At 36.4% G+C, this 22,008-nt stretch overlaps 1 protein-coding gene and 1 long non-coding RNA gene across 2 annotated transcripts; one reads left to right on the top strand and one right to left on the bottom strand.

Moving 5' to 3' along the window:
- Positions 1–446: 446 nt before the first annotated feature.
- LOC131537006 (uncharacterized) lies at positions 447–19,178 on the top strand. The gene is made up of 4 exons (XM_058770216.1): positions 447–503; positions 18,430–18,774; positions 18,873–19,121; positions 19,165–19,178. Exons 1-4 carry the CDS (start codon positions 449–451, stop codon positions 19,176–19,178), a joined length of 663 nt encoding a protein of 220 aa, XP_058626199.1. The 5' UTR covers positions 447–448.
- LOC131522412 (uncharacterized) lies at positions 1,668–3,168 on the bottom strand. The gene is made up of 3 exons (XR_009266533.1): positions 3,085–3,168; positions 2,561–2,673; positions 1,668–2,469 (listed from the first exon to the last, which is right to left on the bottom strand). It is a non-coding gene; the product is annotated as an uncharacterized LOC131522412 (long non-coding RNA).
- Positions 19,179–22,008: the final 2,830 nt, after the last annotated feature.

Genomic DNA, 22,008 nt, shown 5'->3' with positions numbered 1-22,008 from the left:
CACTAATGGTGTTCTCTTGTTGAGCGAGGGAAAAAAAAAACAGCGTTAACCACACAAAGACAGTAAAGCTAAAAGTGCATGTGTTAAAACAGTCAGTCATTTGGCTGCTGTTGATCTGATGAGCTTCAACATGGTAAGACATACACACTCGTACTTCAATGAAAACTGATGATTATTGCTCACATAACACATGTCTTACACATAACATGAGAAATGTTAGCCCTGTTGAAAGAACAGCATATGCTGGTTAGGTATGTTTTCATGTGCAGGTTGAGCAACTAGCTCCTGATCAGAACCAGCTATAACCAGCTCATGACCAGCTGCCATGCTTCAAAACATACCTAACCAGCATATGCTGTTTTTATAAACAGGGAAGAATATGTACATACAGTACAAGTTATGACTATAAGTGCTGATTAATGCTGTATTATAGATATATGTTCTGCTGATGTCGGTCAGAATGGCTCCTCGTCTTCCTCTGATCGTTCTGCTCATGATTCACGGTGAGTCTCTGTTATATTCACATTACAAACACTTTAAGGCCTCACATTGAGCGGCGGATGAGCACTTTCTTCTGTCCTGTACTCACATATTTCCTTTCAAACAGGAAGTTTGGGTGAGATACGTCAAAGGACTTGTGCCTTTTATAAATATCCAATAGTCTTTTGTTATTTGCTAGTCAGTGTCAGTTGGTTCAGGAAGAATGTGTTCGTTGTTCAGAGCATCTGATTGGACAAAAAATCAAAAGCTGATAAATATTTTGGGTCATGATCTCAGAAGGGAATATGCTAAATATTTGTGTCAAATGAGTTCACCTGCATATAGATGAGCTCAGAGATGTTAAATGAAGTAAAAGCCACACACAGTGTATTTAATAGATCAAATTTGTTTTTAGGGGTGCTCCGATCAGGGCTGGATTTACCTCTTATCGTGACATAGGCAAAACAAATTTTTGGGCCCCCCTTCCCTATTAATATATATTTTAACCCCCCAGCAAACAAAAAAATATTTCATAATCAGTGGAAACCGTTACAGTGTTTTCTATTACAATAAGCGCTGTTCAGTCAATAAAGATTGAATGTAATTCTTTCTTTGAGAACAGGGAAGCTAATAGGCTCCGGCGTCATGGCCATATTACCACTTCGGGAGTGCATTATTTCTCTAATAGGCCTAATTTTAACGGCCTGGAGTCACAAACATCTCAAGACACACTGCAAAAAGAGATGTGTCAAAAATGACATGTTGTGCAGAATTTTAACACGTGGTGAATGTGCTCAGGGACAGCACATGCTGTGTCAAATTTAACACAGTAGATGTGTGATCCATCTTAACACACAATGTGTCATAACACATTATGTGTAACTGAAATTGATCAGAAACGGCTAATTAATGTGTTAATATGACCAAAATAATAAGCTTGCCATCAATTTGTAATTCTACAAAACTGAAATAAAACACAGATGTAAAAATGTTAGCAATTTAATTTGTCAAATGTTGTCAGAGTAGAGAACAATGCATGCACAGAGGCACAACAAAATGTTCTAAATCTCAATTTCATTAACTTAATTTAGATGATTAGATGCACTACATCTATTAGCTACAATACAGTATACATTAAAAAGGGTTACCAACATCAACTACACCTTGGATGATTGAAAATCACACAGTCAAGACTATCAGACAACATTTCTCATAACATAAGATCAATTTATAACATAAAATGTCAGATACAAGATAAAACTTTCCATATCAGACAACAAATAAACATTTTAAAATGGTCAATGACAGTTAATTTAAATAGTATGTTTGTCATTTTTCTTCATAATACAAAAGCATTTGTAATGCACTAGCTATTAACCATAGTATTCATTAAAAAAGTGTTGCCAACATCAATTACACTTACGGTTAACAGAAACAAGACCAGAGGATAACATTTCTCATAAAATAAGATCAGCTTAATCTCATAAGAAAGTCAGATACTTTTTGATACATATAAATATAAACATTTTAGTTCAGACAAACTTTCAGGCACATATTTTGAAATTGTTCTCAATGACAATCACTCTTGTAAATATTGTAAAACTGTAAGCGTGTACTAATTGTGAAGTAATGCTTCTTGTTACATCCACTATAGTTGTATTTGATGAAGAATACATTTGGTCCACAAAAGAGGTAACACTGTAAGTAGGAATGTCAGTTTTAAAAGGAAGAGAATGTGGTGTTTCAATATTAGATGTCCCAGTCTTAGAAAGTGAAGACAGAACTAATCTGTGGTGGACAAAAGTTTCACACCTAGAATATCTTGTCCACAGCACGTCAGGCCCTCCTCCACAGAAACGGTCATTCTGTCAATCCTTGCAATGATGTATTGTCATGTTGTGCTCTTCAAACTCTCAATGTAGATTGGCTGTGGTCTAGTCTTTGATGCGGTCTCAAAACTGCTGCAGAGGGATGCAATATGGCTTCAGGCTTAGAGTTAAGGGGAGAAAAACAAATACACTTCAGGAGTTTAGAAAGCATCAAGACATCATTAAAAAATAACTGTCCATGTAAAACATACCGGTACAAAAGGAAATTGAAGGAAAGAAATTTCCCATTTAACACTGCAGTGACTTCCAGGCAAAGGTGGCAGAAGATATGCCAGAACAACCAGCATTGGGTAGCACTTTTCATCTGAAAATTAATGAAAATAGATTAGAGATACAATAAACATTTAAGTGCAGAATTAAGAGCAGCCTAAGTAGGGTTGTTGTGATAACCACAATACTGACAAGCCAGCTGCACAGGATGGCAAATCATTTTTTTAAGGCTAAGCCTTTCTCATACAGTAAATGCATGTGTTTTTAATGTTAAATAAGTTAATAAGAGTGAAGAGAGTGTTTTTTTTTTCTTTAAGGCTTTGTGTACCATTGTGATTATTTACAGCGGCTCCATAGATCTGCACTAAAGAAACCTAAACAGTCAGAGATCAACATGTGAAATTACCTGCATCTGTCCTTCTTCAGGTCAAGTCATATATTAATGAATATTTGTTATAATAAATTATACATACGAGATGTGTGTAAGTAAAGAGTTCACACATACCATCTGCTTGGTCTTCCATCCCCTCTATAAGAAATGCAAAATCATTCCTTTCCATGGTAGCTTCAGCTTTCAATTTCTCAATCTATCCATATATATATATATATATATATATATATAAAGAAAAGAAAAAAAACAGTGTTACTAACAATATCAGAACTTTCGCATTGTCTGTTAAAATATCTTAAAGGGATATTGGGATGTTGTTGTTACTCCCCCTCATATTGTTGTTCCAAACCTGTATGAGTTTCTTTCTTCTGCTAAGCATAAAATATATATTTTAAAGAATGCTGGTAATCAGACAGTTGACAGTAGCCTTTGACTTCCATAGTTGCAAAGAAAAATACTATGGAAATCAGTGGCTACCGTCGACTGTCTGATTACCAACATTCTTAAGAATATCTTCTTTTGTGTTCAACAGAAGAAAAACACGTACAGGTTTGGAACAACATTAAGGGAGTAAATGATGACAGAATTTTCATTTTTGGTTGAACTATACCTTTAAGTAATGGAAGAAAATAAGTAAAGACTGAACTGCAAAGAGACCTATTCAATAACCATGGGTACTCGAAGATTGTGGAAGTCCCCTTCGATATCCACGACCTGCCTGATGTTCATCTCCACTGCTGATTATAAAAGATATAAATAATTGAAAAACAAATTATTGATCTCAACAATATTTTAATTAATTTCTAATATCTATCAAAGAGTCAGATGATGTAGTAAACTGTAAGTTAGTTTATAATGAGAAATTTAAAGGCCAACTGACAACAGTCACAGAATGCAACAACCAAAATTATCTTTCAGAGTAAAAAAACACATTTGGCTGTTTTTGACATTAAAGGTTCAGTTGGAGATCTCGGAAAATGATAACTTTAGCCTGATAGCACTGAAAGTGATAGCAATCGCCGTCCAAAGCCACGCCCCCTGCACGCACATACGCTCAAAGAGCAGAATACCAGAGACATTAAATTACTACAATAGGCTGCATCAACAGTTTCCAATTACAGTCCTCGCGCCCTCCCCGCTCTGCACATTTTATATGTACTGTATGTCTTATCACGTCCGACGGTTGTTCTGTTCGACCGTAATAAGTGCCCTGCGAAGTGGACATCACCAGACATTCTGCCATGATTCCAGTTCGAAGCGAGCGTTTTTGTTCCAAACAAAGGGCATTAAAGTGTGCCAGACCTGAATTTAAATTGTATTTATTTACAGAGGTATATTATGTCACACTTCACACTTCTCTTTCGTCTGTGTGTGAAGATGCTGCGCAAATCCGTGAGTGCATGTTCTGAAGTGAAATAAATGGATTTTCCCTGCTCAGGAAATAACGTTAGGGAGCAATGAACACTGTGTAACCCTGGGCACTAGTAGTTACTATACACTGTAAAAAATTGCTGTAAAATTTACAGTAACTTACTGGCAATTTTGGTTGCCAGTAAGACTGTAAATTTACAAGAGTACTGTAAATCAATAATTACAATTGTACTGTAAAAATACAGCAAACTCTTGCATGCTGTGAAATTGTTGTGATGGTGTGTAAACATTTGATAAACTTATTTCATTTGATTCTACTAAGAAGGAACATTTCTTAATATAAAACTGCAAACACTTCATTTGTAATAGTAAAGTTACTAACAACATGACTTTAACTCAAATCGTTGCAGTTTATCATCAGCTATAGCACACATGCATGTGGTAAAGCACTTAACAAAGAGATCATCACTGTATCAGCAACTCTACAGTTACTGTCTTTAAATAAAGCAGCAGAACATCAGTGTTTGTGGCTCATCATTGGGACTGGCTATCACCTTCATCAGCATTAAGAGACATATGTGATGCTTTACATTTGATGCAACTAGTACAGTCACCTACACGTCTAAATCACACAAGAATGGACAAATCGACATTAATTGACGTAATTCTGTCTAATGCTCCACATAAGTATTCAGCTACTGGAGTTTTCTGTAATGATATCAGTGATCATTGTATGGTTGTGTGTGTTAGAAACTGCAAATTGACTAAAACTAAGCCACGGTATATTTTTAAACGAAATTATAAATGTTTTAATGAGCAAGCTTTTCTTCACGAAATCTATCAGAGTGATTTAAACTTAGTCTGTGATATGGATGATGTTGAGCTAGCCTGGAATTATTTTAAAAAGAACTTTTAGCCATAGTTCAAAGACATGCTCCTATTAGAAGATACAGAGTGAGGGGTAGAGACAATCCTTGGTTTAATGACTCTATAGCAACAGCTATTAGAGAACGGAATAAAGCATGGATTAAAGCAAAAGTAAATAATAATGATAAATGCTGGGTAAATTATAAGGTATTAAGAAACAAATGCACAAGACTAATTAAAAGTACAAAAGTGAATATTATCTGAATTTATTAAATGAAAACCTAAATGATCCCAAACGTTTTTGGAAAGTAATTAAATCTTCTTCGAGACGTACCTCCTCCAACTATCCCAGAAGTTATGATAGCAAGTCAGGGTGAAGTAAGGGTAAACAAAATATAGTAGATACATTCAACAAGCATTTTATTAATGCAGGAATAGATGCTCAGTCAACACTCCCAACCAACCCCACAGATAGTGTAACTTCTATCACAAACTTGTCTAATGTAAATTTAAATAATTTTAACTTTACTTTAATATCTGTCTCTGAAGTGCAAAATGCTCTGTTGGGCCTGGACTGTAAAAAGTCTGCTGGGCCAGACCAGATTGAGCCATTTTTCTCAAAACTGCTGCACATTTGATTGCTAAACCCATCACTTCCATTTTAATCTTAGTTTATACAGTGGTTCTATCCCAAAATCATGGAAATCTGCATTTGTCCTCCCACTTTTAAAAATGGAGACCCGTCGGCCTTAGATAATTATCGGCCAATTTCCAGATTATCTGTCTTGTCTAAACAATTGGAGTCTCTTATAAATGAGCAACTCAAACATTTTTTAGCTGATAACTGTATTTTAAGTTCCGCTCAGTCTGGTTTCCGGAAAGGACACAGTACAATTACGGCTGTAACCTCTGTTACAAATGATATTGTTAATGCTTTAGATGGCAAAAAGTCTTGTGCTGCCCTATTCATTGACTTATCTAAAGCATTTGATACCGTTGACCATAATCTCCTTCTGCAAAGATTGCAAAACATAGGTTTTAGTAGCACTGTGCTTAACTGGTTTTATGATTACCTGAGTGGTAGAACTCAGTGTGTGACATTAGATAACTGTACCTCATCATTGCTAGAAGTAAAAATGGGTGTTCCCCAAGGATCAGTTTTGGGTCCTATTTTATTTTCTATTTATATAAATAATTTAGGTGAACATCTGAATCAAACAAAGGCTCATTTCTTCGCAGATGACACTATTTTGTACACCTCTGCTTCATCATTGAAGGAAGCAATTTATCATTTACAATCTGCCTTTAATCAGGTACAAAAATCTCTGATAGGATTAAAATTGGTATTAAATGCTAAAAACTAAATTTATGGTCTTTACACGTTCACACTCTCCTATGGATTTCACTATTTTAACACAAAGTGGTACTCCAATAGAGAGAGTGACTTCTTCTAAATACCTAGGTATTTGGATTGATGATAAATTGCCTTTTGGGGTCCATATTGAAAGCCTTTTAAAAACTCAGACCTAAGTTAGGTTTTTATTTTAGATTAAAGAGGTGTTTTCCTTATTCAGCAAGGAAAAGGTTGGTGCAGGGTTCATTCTTAACAGTTTTGGATTACGGTGATTTAATTTATATGCACTCTACCTTATTTTTATTAAAAAATTAGATGTATTATATCACTCTGCCTTACGTTTCATTACAGATGCAACAGCTAGGACTCACCACTGCACTCTGTATGAAACTGTAAAATGGCCTCCTCTCTCTCAGAAGGAAACTTCATTTATTGATTTTATTGCCAAAGCACTAATGGCTAAATTACCCATTTACATTTCAAATTTACTTACTTACCAAAACAGTGTTTACAGAACAAGGTTGTCAAAAATTATTATTAATTATTCCATCAACAAAAACAGAATTTGGAAAAAGCTTTTCATCATATGCACCAAATGTTTGGAATGAACTCCAAAACACCTTAAAACTAGAATCACTTCCATCTATTCATATTTTTAAAAACCTTTTAAAGTCAACTCTGACTGAATGTTGTAATTGTTTTTAAACTAGGTACCCTTTAAATTATATGCTTGTATTTACTTAAGTTAAACATAATGTTTTGTTTGTATATGTATAGTCTATGTATAGCGATTTGTTGTGTAGTATGAACATTTTATTTTATTTTTGTCCTGTCTTTTTAATGTTTTCTTTCTTTGCAACTTTGTGCCGCCTATCTTGGCCAAGACTCCCTGGGAGAAGAGTTATTGTAACTCAATGGGACTTTTCCTGGTTAAATAAAGGTTAAATTGACTGAAGCACAGGCTCTACCCTCCACCACAATGGTGACCCACGAAACTACATTAAACTAACAGATCTCTCTTGTGCAAAATAATACAGTTCAGTTAAATATTTACTCTCCTTATAGATAACACCTGCTGTTAACAAGCAGAATCACTGAATGAAAGAGAAACAAGAACTACAACTGACTTCAGCCACAGCCTTAGATGAACTCAACTGAAATACAAGACATCATTAAATCTCTCAAGATCTGATTAAACAACTCCACAAACAGCATTACCAGCTTCACACATTACAATTTGACTTTATTTCTGTCATATGTCTATAAAAATTATTTGAGAATTAACAGAAGTTTAGTTGTTTTATTGAAAACGTGTCGTTTGACCTCACCATTGTGGCGGTCAGGGTTTGCTTTAGTTGGGCTCTTGACCATCAAATTTTAATCTTAGCTTTTTTTTGGTTGCTGTAACTGTGTTTGTAAAGCACATTTGTTATAGCACGAAAACCCAGAAAAATGTGTGATTATGTGCTTTTGATTGATTATTGATAATGATATTATCATTATCTAGTGGCTTGACTCACTGATCTTATTCAGAGGCTGATCTTTACAGACGTGGTGTGGATATCTTTTTTGTGTGTGTGTGTTTTTACAATCACTATATGACCCTGAATACAAACTGCTACTGAAAAACTTTAGTACTACGGCAATGATTAGACACACAGACAATTAAAGGGCATATTCCAGGTTAGAGACTCCAGTGAGTCGATGTATAGAAAAATAATATAGGAACTAGATTTTCTTTAAAATAAACTTTAAAATACGCTATTAAGGCTTCTGGAGTCGTTTTGGTGAGAGAATTTTACTTCCGCATCTGAAAACCGCCAAAACCGGAAGTGACGCATCAAAAGGGAGAGCGGTGCATGTTAACCATAGGAAAGCAATGGATCGCAATGACAGTTCGGACGCTGAGGAAATTTTAAATGTTTATTTACACTCGTATGACGGACCACAGATAAAATTATGAGCCTGCTATGCGGCCAGAGTTAATATCCGACACTAACGTTAGGTGTAGCTTGTGGTAAATGCAAGGCCATGGTCACAGCTGAGTAAAGTCAGTGCTGCAGGGAGTTAGATGCGTTACACACCGGGTCTTAGTGGAGAATGTGACCCCCACACTTGATGTGCAGTGTCCGAGTCTGCACCCAGGCTTTGAGGCTTGCTGTCTGAACCCGTATGTGCTACAGATAGCCTATATGCACTTCAGACAGGAGCATGGACCTCTGCAGGCCAGAAGACACGTATGTTTAGGGCAGAGATCAATTATTAGTCTGAGCTGAATATTTGTATGTATAAATACATAGTAAGTTAAAGATTTGAATATTTAAACTTTTAAAAAAATAATTTTGTTTCTCAATTACAGGTAGCCTATATTTTGGTCACGACTACCAGTAAATAACACTTCTTGATCCTATTGGTATAACACAATAAATATAGACAGCATACAGGCAAGTTGTCCGCTGGGCCACATCAAGCAATAGCTGTTGTGTCAGCCCTTAGAAGACTTTATAAAGGAAGGAGGAATTTATAAAGATTTTGAATGGCCCCATTTTGGTCACAATAAAAAATAATCACAATCACAAATTGTTTTACTGTATAAAAACTTGTTTATGAAGTTTACATCATATATATATCAAGCAGATCTGCATTTATGGTTAATTCAATTCGGTTTTATTTATGCAGCACTAAATTATAACAAATATTTCATAGCACTGATAATACCTAACTCAAAACACAACGTTTCAACTTACATACATATATATATATATGTGTGTATGTGTGTAGATGTACCAAACATACACTGTAAAAAAAAATCTGTTAAATTTACGGAAAAATACCGGCAGCTGTAGTTGCCAGAATTTTACCGTGAAAAATACGGTAGCAACATTTTAGGATTTACAGAACTGTTTAAATTTACAGTGAAAAAACGTATCTCATTAACTGATACAATGTTAATACACAAACCTTTCAGTTAACTCATCTTATTTGCAGAAACCGACTACGCTTAAATTATCCAACTGCCATTTGTTTATAAACTAATATTTATAATGTTTATGTAATATGAGCACAAGAGTATTGAGAACTATTTAGTTTAAATCCGTGTAGAAAATCTTACTGATTTATGTAGTCATCAATCCAACCCAAATCTCTTGCAAATAACAGCAGCATACATGCATGTGCGATTAAAACTAACAGCTACATAGTTATTGCCTTTAAATAAAGCAACATGCAGCATGACATCAGTGTCCCTCTCTCCGTCCTTGACTTAAGCACAGGCTCTACTCTCCAGCACAATGGTGACCCACAAAACACAACAGGAAGTTGACTGTTAGGTTTAACAGTATTTTGCTGTTTTTTTGTCTTGATTTTACGGTTAAATACCGGCAGCTGTGGTTGCCAGTAATCTACTGTTTTTTACAGTTTGCTTCCGTAAATTAAATTTACGGTATATTTCTGTTAAAATTACATTTCACAGAATGTTTTGTCATCTCACAAATTTAACCCCTTTAATCCCACAGCAAAATCCTCAGTTTTAAAGAGCACTTCTATGTGTCCACACTACAGAGTGTTGAAGTAACACTGAAGCAGTGATGAATTAATGAGAGAATTAAGTGACTAATTAAATTAGGATTGAGCTTTATTGATGAACACCTGCTGTTAACAAGTAGAATCATTGAAGGAACGAGAAACAAGAAAAGATAAATAAAACTTACAGCTAAAGCCAAGATGAAATCAACTGAAATAAAACACATGAAATCTCTCAAGATTTCAGAAGAGGGTGATTAAACAACTCCACAAACAGCATCTTATTACTAACCACTTTTACTTTATTTATGTCATATGTGTACAAAAGCTCTTATTGAGATTTTAGTTGTTGTACTTTCATTTGAAGTCACCATATTGGCGATCAGTGGTTGCTTTAGTTGGGATCTTGAATCGTGACTCTTTAACATTGGTTTTGTTTGGTTGTTTTAATTAGCTGTGTTTATTAAGCATAGTTTTTAAAGCAAAAGAAGCCAAAATAATCTTTAATCATCTGAGACTGATGTTTGTGATATCAAAACCAACATGATCTAGTTTAATTCACTGATTATACCACGTTAAGTCTCTTATTAAACATGTGATATGTTAATTGCACCATTGATTACTACAATCGAATATTGTGAAACAGCTCTAACCAGAATATGCACAAATAAATGTTTTGAACTACGGCAGAACTTAAACACACACAGACATCAACAATCAGCATATGAATCTCAAAATTGGTGACAATCAAAAACGATATAAAAAAAATTTAAAAAAACGGTTCAACTCTGAACATCACAAAACAGTCTACTGAAAAGTAACAACAAAAACAACACCAAAATAAAAGCAAATAAAGAAAATATTAAGAACATTCAGCTGCATAATTTATTCATGCTGCAGTGCATGCTGGGAGTTTTGTACTGGCACCCAGCATGCTTTGCAGCATTTTTTTTTTAATTTTATTTTTATTATTAGTAGTCACCATTGTTGAGGTTCATGTGCTGATTCCTGATGTCTGTGTGTCTAAATGGTGTTGTAACTCTTATGGTTTTGTGCATAAAAGGCTTTTAAATTCTTTCATAATGGTTTGTCAGCTTAACTTGTAGAGTAATATTACTACCATATACAATATGAAATTAATTACGAATCACCCATATTGTTTGACACTAACTGAAATAAATCAGTGATGATGATCACCAATAGCAGTTATCCAAAAATATTTAACTACAAGCTCTCTTAGCTTTTCTTGTCATAACAAATGTGCTTTACAAACACAGTTACAACAACCAAAAAAAAACTAACCTTAAAGAGTCAAGGGTCAAGAGCATAACTAAAGCAAACACCGATCACCAAGATGGTGAGGTCAAACAAAATATTTGAAATAAAATATAAACCTCTGTTAATTCGTCGATATATGACAGAAATGAAGTCAAACTGGTTAGTAATAAGTGGAGCTGGTGATGCTGTTTGTGGAGTTGTTTAATCATCCTCTGCTGTTTTATTTCAGTTGATTTCATTTAAGGCTGTATGTCAGTTGTAGTTTTGTTTCTTGTTCTTTCCTTCAGTGATTGTGTTTGTTAACAGCAGGTGTTCATCAGTGTCTGAATTCACTCATATGTTCTCAATCACTCTGTCTAGTGGACTATATAGTGAAGTAATGTAGGACTAGTGAATGAGGGTGTAGGGTGTGGTTTCAGACACAGTCTATGAGTGTCGACTCTGAGGCTACTTTCTCGAAAACAAAGGTTAGATCTATTACAGTTATTCACTGTATGTAGTAAGGAAACTTACTCTTAATCATTTAACAGGTTATTACTGTGGTATTTTACAGTTTTTTACTGTTAAAATCACAATCATTTTTTACAGTGTATACTACCAAAAGAAAAATATACCATCTGACACATTTAAAAACATTTAACAGTCTTTCAGTCTGGGTATCACGCGTTGTTAACGTGTGTTAAATGGTGAATGCTGTGCTAGATACACGCCATCAGCCTGATCTTGTTGATCCTCTGGAGTGATCTGGAGAGAGGAGCAGGTGTAGTGAAGACAGACAGTGCTGTGTTCTCGTGGAGCCTGAGGTGACCTGCAGTATTCCTCTCTCAGAGACTCCATGAGGCCTGATGCATATGCTGGGAGAAGCAACCCAGACAGCAAGCAGTGTCGGCCCAGATCCAGCCCACATCTGGCCTGCATGGATTTCACGCGGGCCAGATGTGGGCCTGATCTGGGCCAACACTATGTTGCTGTCTGGGACGTTAAGATCACATTCACTGCTGACCATGCTTCTCCACTCGGCCTCCATCACATCTGCATCTCCGTCAGGAGTGAAGCTGCAGTCCAGTAGAGGTGTTAATAACAGCTGGCCTCCATCACATCTGCATCTCCGTCAGGAGTGAAGCTGCAGTCCAGTAGAGGTGTTAATAACAGCTCCTCCATCACATCTGCATCTCCGCCAGGAGTGAAGCTGCAGTCCAGTAGAGGTGTTAATAACAGCTGGCCTCCATCACATCTGCATCTCCGTCAGGAGTGAAGCTGCAGTCCAGTAGAGGTGTTAATAACAGCTCCTCCATCACATCTGCATCTCCGTCAGGAGTGAAGCTGCAGTCCAGTAGAGGTGTTAATAACAGCTCCTCCATCACATCTGCATCTCCGTCAGGAGTGAAGCTGCAGTCCAGTAGAGGTGTTAATAACAGCTGGCCTCCATCACATCTGCATCTCCATCAGGAGTGAAGCTGTAGTCCAGTAGAGGTGTTAATAACAGCTGGCCTCCATCACATCTGCATCTCCGTCAGGAGCGGAAGCTGCAGTCCAGTAGAGGTGTTAATAACAGCTGGCCTCCATCACATCTGCATCTCCGTCAGGAGTGAAGCTGCAGTCCAGCAGAGGTGTTAATAACAGCTGGCCTCCACTGCTTCAGATCTTCACACTCCCATCTTCTAAAGCCTTATAAACACACCACATGACAAAAAATTACCAATTAGTTGTACAAACAATGACACTAAGCTGTAACTAGACTTGATGGTTATAATATTAGCAAACTGAGTTTAACCTACCAGTTATGCCTTCTCATACGGTAACATTAGGGATGCACCGAATTTTCGGCCGAAAATGGCCCAAAAGTGCGTTTTCGGCCGAAAGACTTTTATCACCGAAACAATACAGCCGAAATGTTGTGATGACGCAAACAGAAACCGCGACCTGCACGTGCTTGTCGGAAGCAACATGTCTGTGGTGTGGACGGATGTTTTCAAAAGGAGCGGCATTTAATACACAGAGCCGTAGTTCACTGACAAGCTACGCAATATCACGTTCAATATCGCAGACGATTCATCTGCGATTCTGAGCGCGAATTGCGTAGTTTGTCAGTGAACTACGGCTCTGTGTATTAAATGCCGCTCCATTTGAAAACAGGTGATGGAGATTTAGCGCTAATCACAGAACCGGCTTTACTGACGAGATGCGCATGACTATCGCATGCAAAACATTCCGATCGCTACGCTGAATATGAGAGGAACGCGGCACAGAAATGGAAAACGCCTCCGTCTGTGGCGGACGTTTTTGAAAAGGCAAGGAAGTTTCCCAGTGATGGTGTCAAGGCAAAGGGCATAAACATACACAAAAGTTAACATATGGGCTACGGCAGTCTTTGTTTTGATACACTATTATGTTGAAGGCCTACAGAGAAAATATTACTGTATCTTTAAGCAGTTGCACTTGTTCTGAATGCACTTTCTTGTAGTATTCCTACAGAGAAAAATTTTAAATGCACTTGACCTAAATGCACTTTGTTTTTATGAGAGAACATTTAATTTTACAACCTTTCAGCAGGCCAGTAGGCCTGTACATTATTATTTAATGTACACATGAGTGGGGTCAAGTTAAACATTTTAGTTTGAATTTTATTTTATACTGTGCATTGTTGCAATGTGCTAAATAAATATTTGCATAATTTGTAATTGATTTATTCTTATTTAATATTAATTTATGCAATTGCAATGCCTTGATTTTAGTAAAGTTAGTACACAGTCATGGCCATAAATGCAATGGTACTAATAATTGGCATAATTTCTTTCGGTGTTTCGGTTTTCGGCCTTGGTTTCCTCTTTTTCGGTTTTCGGTTTCGGCCAAGAATTTTCATTTTGGTGCATCCCTAGGTAACATTTTTACACGGTTTTTAAAAATATTTTGCTAATGCTTACAAGGTAACGTTAGCTGCGGTGATTTTCAACAACTTGTACACATCTCGTTGTGTCTCATTATTTAAATAATTATGTTCACTGATTTGGTAGTTAGCAAATGTTAAAAAACAAGTCTTACGGTGCACAGTTGACATTTTCGTGGAGCAGCATCTCTGACGGATCCGTGAGCATCATGTCTCCCGCCGGCGGCCGAACACAGGCGGACTGGGACCCGATGAAGCTGCTGTGTGCACCGAGTCTCACTAGGCTCTTGCTTATAAATCCCGTGTGGAACTCATATCGCCAGGATGATATTCATCCGGTGTAAAGTGATCGTTAAGCTACACACCCACCGCGTTTCTCGAAGCAGACGCATCAGTGAAGTCCCGTCTCTTCAGCTGCACAAACGCACAGAGGCCCGGAAGATACCGTCCTATTTCTTGTTAGGAAACCTGTGGACTCGATGTCCTGACAGGCTGGAGTTAGTGTTACCTCCACAAACACAATTTACCATGACAATGATAAATTGAAATAAAAATAACTCTCGAAAACACACCGACTCGCGCGCGCTCCACTGAACACCAGCAGCGCGCGACACACGACTCCCTTATGTGACGTAATATGACCCGATGTTGAAAAAAAGCGGTTTTTGAGAGCCGTCAAGGAAAGCGTCACTTTTTCTTCTAAATTTGTGCACTCACGTCTTGTAAAACATTTTCAAATCCTGCATTAATGGTTCATATGGTATTTTCATACAAGTTTATATATTCATTTGGAAAAAATTTTAAACCTGCAATATGACTGTTAAACTCAATATATCTTTCATACATAAACTCAAAACGGTTGAAAAGAAATACTATTTGAGCACTTTTGTTACTTAATACATATGAAATCAGTTAGATAAATGATAATCGTCAGCTGATTAGCATTTTTAAGATATTCAGAAATACACAGTTGCAATACATTATATACAACATGTGAACACTGAATGCATATAAACTCGCATAAAACGCTTCAAAACATTAATACAACATATTAACACTTCATTTAGAGTTGAACGTTATTTTGAAACTCACCAAATCCGGGGAATTTCAACAATTAATCAACCGCATCGGATCTCACAGGGTTTACAATCGCATATCATCTGCTCCATTACCATCGATCATCGCGCTTTTAATCTGCATTGAAGACACTCGCGATCTGCGAAGCACGTGCTCTCTCTTTTCAACTATGCCTCTCTAATTAGTGACGTCATACACAGTGCGTCTTATGACGACCGTCTTGTTTTAGTTATTTAAAAAATTACAACACAGCAGAACAACTGAATTAGCTATATAGACCAAAATATATATTTTTTGTACCAGGCTGTAAACATGTTTTGTTCTGCTGTAAAGTTGGGCATTTTAACATGGGGAGTCTATGTGATTGACTCCCTTTTGGAGCCAGCCTCCAGCGGCCAGTCGATGAATTGCAGTTTTAGTCACTTCCGTGTTGGTTTCACGAGAGAGAGCGGGAGGTTGAATCTCAACAATGGTGACAAAATATTCAGCTAATCGGAACAATTCTGGACGTCACAAAAAGCTACTAAAAGACACACACACACACACACTAAAAAATAAATAAATACAAGAACCAAAATTAGAATTAAAGAAAACAAACATTAGATTTAAATCCCTGTTAATTCTCAATAAAAACTTTTGTAGACCTCTAACAGAAATAAAGTCAGTCTGGTTAATAATAAGTGAAGCTGTTTGTGGAGTTGTTTAATCATCCTCTGCTGAGATCTTCAGAGATTTAATGTCTTTTATCTTCAGTTGAATTCATTTAAGGCCGTGGCTGCAGTCAGCTGTAGTTCTTGAGTTTCTGTTTGTCTCTTTTTTTTCTGTTCTTCTTTCCTTCAGTGATTTTGTTTGCTTAGACAAGCTGAGAGGACTCTATAAATAATATATGAAGATTTTGTGGCTTAAATAAGGTCCAGTGTGGTTTATTTCTTTGTTCTTGGCTGACTTGTGGCATTGCTATGTCCTGCTTTTGGCCCAGATCTGGCAAACAGGAGCGATCCGCCCAAGTGCCATCATTGCACGCTACATGTGGGTCAGATCATCATTGCACATGTGCCAGATGTGGGCCGGATCTGGTCCGACAATATGTTGCTATCTGGGAATAGATGGCACTTGTGGAGTATAACAAAGTTCTTTATAAACCGCAGGGTTGCCTGTAATAAAGATTTAAAATCACTGAAGAAAATAAAAACACAAGAACTACAACTGACTTCAGCCACAGCCTTTGATAAAATCAACTGAAATAAAAGACATTAAATCTTTCAAGATCTCAGCAGGGGATGATTAAACAACAAAAAGAATCACCAGCTTCACTCATGATTGACTTTATTTCTGTCAGATGACTACAGAAGCTCTTATTGAGAATTATCAGAGGTTTAAATGTTGATGTTTTATTGGTTAAAAACAATGCCACCATCATGGAGATCAGTATTTACTTTAGATGGGCTCTTGACCCTTGACTTGCTGTATTTGTTTTTTCGTTGCAACAGTCAATATGTTGTTGTGAAGCAGAAAGGTCAGCGTTTACACTGAGCGTGTAATAGATGCATCCATGTGATGAGATAATCATTGTGAACTGTTTTTTTCTTCTACCATTTATATATTTAGAGTTTGCACAACTAATCCTCTGATACTACAGTATGAGAATATAATGTTGCAGCCAACAGATATTGTTAGCAATTTTAAATCAATGTGCATTTTTTTTTTTGAACAACTATACCGTGTATACACACACAGACATCAAGAATGAGCATATGAATCTCAACAATGGTGACAATAATTTTTTTTTAAATGCATGCAATGCATGCTGGGTAACACCATAGTAAAAACTCCCATCATGCTCTGCAGTATGAATAATTATTGTTGTGGATCATATGATGAGTGTTCATGTCTAAAAGCCTGACCTGAATCTGTTCATTATTGAAGTGTTACAGTGTCACGTGTTTAATAACTTTTTTTGGCTGTTTGTTAGTTGATGAATTTCAGCCAATAACCAAAGAGAGAGAAAGCACTTCATCTTGACTTGTCTCGTGTTTTATAAACAAAAAGTGTAACCTGTTATATCAAGCTTCTGACTCAGCAAAGATCAAGCATTTGCAGCTAAACACTATTACAACTGCTTAGAAGCAGATTATTTAAAAGCTCAAGGATCAAGAGTCCAACTACAGCAAACACCAACCACCATGATGGTGGCATCATTTTTTGACCAATAAAACATCAACATCTGAACCTCTGTTAATTCTCAATAAGATCTTCTGCTGATGTCTGACAGAAATATAGTCATACTGGTCAATAATGAGTGAAGCTGGTGATGCTGTTTGTGGAGTTGTTTAATCCTCCTCTGCAGATATTTTAACAGATTTAATGTATTTTATTTCAGTTGATTTAATCAAAGGCTGTGGCTGAAGTCAGTTGTTGTTCTTGTGTTTCTCTTTTTCTTCAGTGATTCTGCTTGTTAACAACAGCTGTTCATCACTAATGCTCAATCATCATTTAATTAATCACTTAATTATCTCATTAGCTTTAACTCTGCTTCAGTGTTACTTTAACACTATTTGGAGTGGGACCAAATACACTCTGAGCAGTGTTGATTTAACACTGGGGATTTTACTGTGTAGGTGAAATAAATATTTTTGAAAAATGTAAAAAAAAATGCTCCCCTCCACCCCTCACATTAAAAAAAATCCCCTCTCACTAGCCACAAGAGGGAAATTCCCCCCATTTTCAAAAATTAAATTCAGGCCCTGACTAAATGTCAAAAATTCATGATTGGAGTATTACAATAAATAATGCAGATACTGCTTTCTGTGATCGGCTTCAAAAATCCTGATCGGAGCACTCGTTTTGCATTTGATTGTGCAGAATGTTCACGGCTGATTTATTTATTTATTTATTTTTTAATAATTAATCTCTTTTCGCTCCTTTGTCACTGTGCTGTCACTTCTGCTTTCCTGCATCAAAAGCTGATGATGAACTTCACATCATTTATTTCAATATAGATTCAAACAAAATTAGCTCAAATTTCCTGTATCTAGGAAGAGTATTATCATTCTCCGTTGTAACTGATAAAACAACATTTTCAACCTGATGATTTCTGTTTCAGGGGTTTCTGGTGCTGGTTGGGGTGTGAGTTACAGTCATCCACACATCTGTGCACTAAAGAACTCATCAGTGATAATGAACTGCACTTATACATACCCTACTGGATATAAAATCAAGAAAGTGTTCTGGACCAAAAACCCTGTAAAGAGTAAAGAGACTCCAGATCTGTCTGATGACACTGAATACAGTCAGAGGCTTCAGTATCTGGGAGATAAACAGCAGAACTGCACCATCAGACTGAGTCATGTGACACAGAAAGATGAACACGTGTACTGTTTCAGATTCATCACTGATAAACCTGATGGCGTATGGCTTGGTCATCCAGGAGTGACTCTTAATGTCACAGGTGACTTTGATGAGGTTTCACTCTTCTTCTGTGCATTATGTTGAATAATAATCAGTGTATGACAGCAGCACTAGATATAATGTGTGTGTTGTGTTCAGATCTTCAGGTGGAGTCTCCTGAGAGAGTGACAGAGGGAGATTCAGTCCGTCTGACATGTAAAAGCAGCTGCGCTCTGACTGACGGAGCAACATTCATCTGGTACAGAAACTCACAGCCATTAACTGAGAGAAGAGACAGAAACAATCAACTCCTGCTGCAGTCAGTCAGAAGAGAGGATGCAGGCAGATATAGCTGTGCTGTACATGGACACACTTACATCTCTCCTGCTGCTCATCTCAGTGTCACGTGTGAGTACAGACTGAGTTTTTCTTTAAATTTGTCTTTGAAAAGCCAGCAGAGTTTAGGGCTACACATCTCTGGGGTGATGGAGAAGCAGTTTTGCCAACTGCTGATTCATTATATAAACATTCAATATATGACTAAATTTAGCCAATTAGCGTTTTCAAATCTAATCCATAAAATATATCATTTTATCGCCCATATTAAATGTTGGAAAAAATTAAGAATTATATTGCTCAGGCTTTTAGACATGAACACTTATCATACGATCCTCAACAGTGGTGACAATAATTATTCATACTGTGGTGTTACCCAGCATGCATTGCAGCATGAAGCATTTTGTTGATTGTCACCCTTGTTGAGATTCATACGCTGGTTCTTGATGTCTGTGTGTGTCTGAGTAGGACTGGAGTTTAAATATTTAAATGCATTAGATTTAAAATTCTTTCTCTATAACTACTACAGCAGTAAATTCATTGCGTACTGTGGTTTCACAGAGTTGTTTATTCAAAAGCAGAACATAAATAAAAAATGAAAATGTTGTATGTGTATATATATATATACACACAGTATATTGGATGCAAACAGGTAAGCACCTGATGATTACCTCATCATATGAAAACAACTAACAGTTGCTCACTGCACAGCACTGATCTCTCCGCTTTACAACAGCACATGCATTGCTACAGAGAGATCTAACACAGGAGTCAAGGGTCAAGAGCCCAACTAAAGCAAACACTGATCTACATGATGGTGGTATCATTTTAACCAATAAAACATCAACATCTGATCCTCTGTGATTCACAGTAACAGCAGGTGTTCATCACTAATGCACAATCATCATTTAATTAGTCTCTCAATTATCTCTTAATTGCCTCAACTCGTTGAGGTCTTGGGATTTGACTCGAAACTTGCTTGTGACTTGAAAGGAATGAGTTGGTTCCTCCTCTGGTGAAATCAGCTGCTGAGTTCATGGGTGGAATAAACACATGGCAGGACTTTTACTTTCTGACCCTGGATTTGACACCTCTGTTTATGACAAGAGTGCACCTGAAAAAAATCTACATCATGACATGAATTCTGACCTTTGTCACAGAAAGTCTTCTTAGTTGCCTTTTTCTCTATCACGAATTAGAAATCATAAGAAATTATTTATCAGTAGAAAACTTAAAATGTCAAAATTCATCCTTTGAAACCCATTTTAAAATCAGACATTGCATTACCATGTAAATGGTACATTAAAATCATGTTACAAAATATTTTCATTCATGAATTATAAAAAATTAAGTTTGGATAGTGCACTATAATGTCTCTGTTCAAAACTGTGAGTGACAGTTAAGGGGTTAAAAATAACTCTGCCTCCAGTTATTCAGTTAGGCTTGGAAAATTAATAATTTTCTTAAGAAATTGTAAAAGCTCACACTCACACTCGTGTTGGTTTGGCTGATTTTTTTCAGTTAACAATTCTAATATTAATGTAGTATAACTGTGACATATACATGTAATGTAATTTTAATGTACATTAAATGAAATTAAGTTGTTTCATTGCTTTCTCTGTCTTCAACCCCAACATTTGAGCTTTTCTCGTGCTTCAGGTAAAAACACAGCTCGTTCCCTTTGAAATACTGAGGGGAAAAATCTAAATAATACATATTTAAGCACTAATAATTTACCATCATTGAGAAAATTGAATAAAACCAGCAAATACAAATAAAAAAGGGACACACTGGTAGTCTGCTTTTTATTTTCATAGCACACTATACAGATAAAAATTCCACAACAAACAAAAACAAATGTAACTGATAATCCTTTATGGATCCAGTAAAACTTATAATGGTAAACTAATATGTGCTGATGCACAGCAAAAATATAGTAAATGTGATATGTAATATTAAAATGTATACATAGAACAAGTGGTAGTAAAGTGCAGCACAATAACTGATATAATAGATTTATAATAGCACAAGTTATATGTGTAATACAATAATAAATAAATGAATAACAATAGATGAATAATACCAAGTAGAATATGTAATATCAAGGGTGGAATAATACAGAATAGACAATAATGAAGAATAAATTAATAGTAAATTATAAAGTAAATTAAATAATCGTGAAAAGTACAGTTTTATAATGGTATTTGTGTAATAATTATTAAACAAAGTAAGACAACTAATGACAAGCAAAAAAAATTGTGGTCATGAATTCCAAATTGTGTTTAATTAATGAGCTCCTTCAGTATTTTATATATATTTTGTTGTGACGAAAAAACCTGACTAATAAAGACTAAGGGTGAATCCCATTTCTCTGTCTTACCCCTTCCCCTACGTCTTACCCCTAGCCCTTGTCCCTCGAAACCGAGTGGTAAGCGCTAGGGGTGAAAACATACCCCTATGAAATGAGACACCACTTGGTTACGGTTACGTCATCATACACCGTCGCTAGCTGGCTGCTACGTCATCAGAGCCGACAAGTGTTGATCACAAACTTTGGATCGTTTTACAAACTTGTTAAAACTGTAGACATGCATGGAGTCCATTCAAGGCTAGTCTGCGGGACTGTTGTGCAAATCAGCAATGTAACGTTAGCGTCACAAACTAGCGATTTTTTAAAAACATTTCAATTAAGAACATGGTTGCAAATATATATGTACAGGACTGTCTAGAGCACAAAACAAGACTGTCGTAATTTTTAAATAAATTATTTAAGCCGAAAATACTTGATTGTTGCCGGTTGCGCAGTGTGTTCTGGGTACCCCTCGGTTTCAAGTAAGCTCATGAAAATGCTTGGTTTTAAGGGTATCTACCCTTCCCTTAGCCCTACCCCTCGATCAAAACAAGAATTGGGATAGCCCTTACTCTCACGTGAACGCGCAAAACTAAGGGGAAGGGGTAA

The sequence above is a fragment of the Onychostoma macrolepis genome, chromosome 01, assembly GCF_012432095.1.
Source record: "Onychostoma macrolepis isolate SWU-2019 chromosome 01, ASM1243209v1, whole genome shotgun sequence".
Lineage (NCBI taxonomy): Eukaryota > Metazoa > Chordata > Actinopteri > Cypriniformes > Cyprinidae > Onychostoma > Onychostoma macrolepis.
Note: the sequence above shows the minus strand (reverse complement) of the source record. Positions and strands in the feature narration are given on the sequence as shown.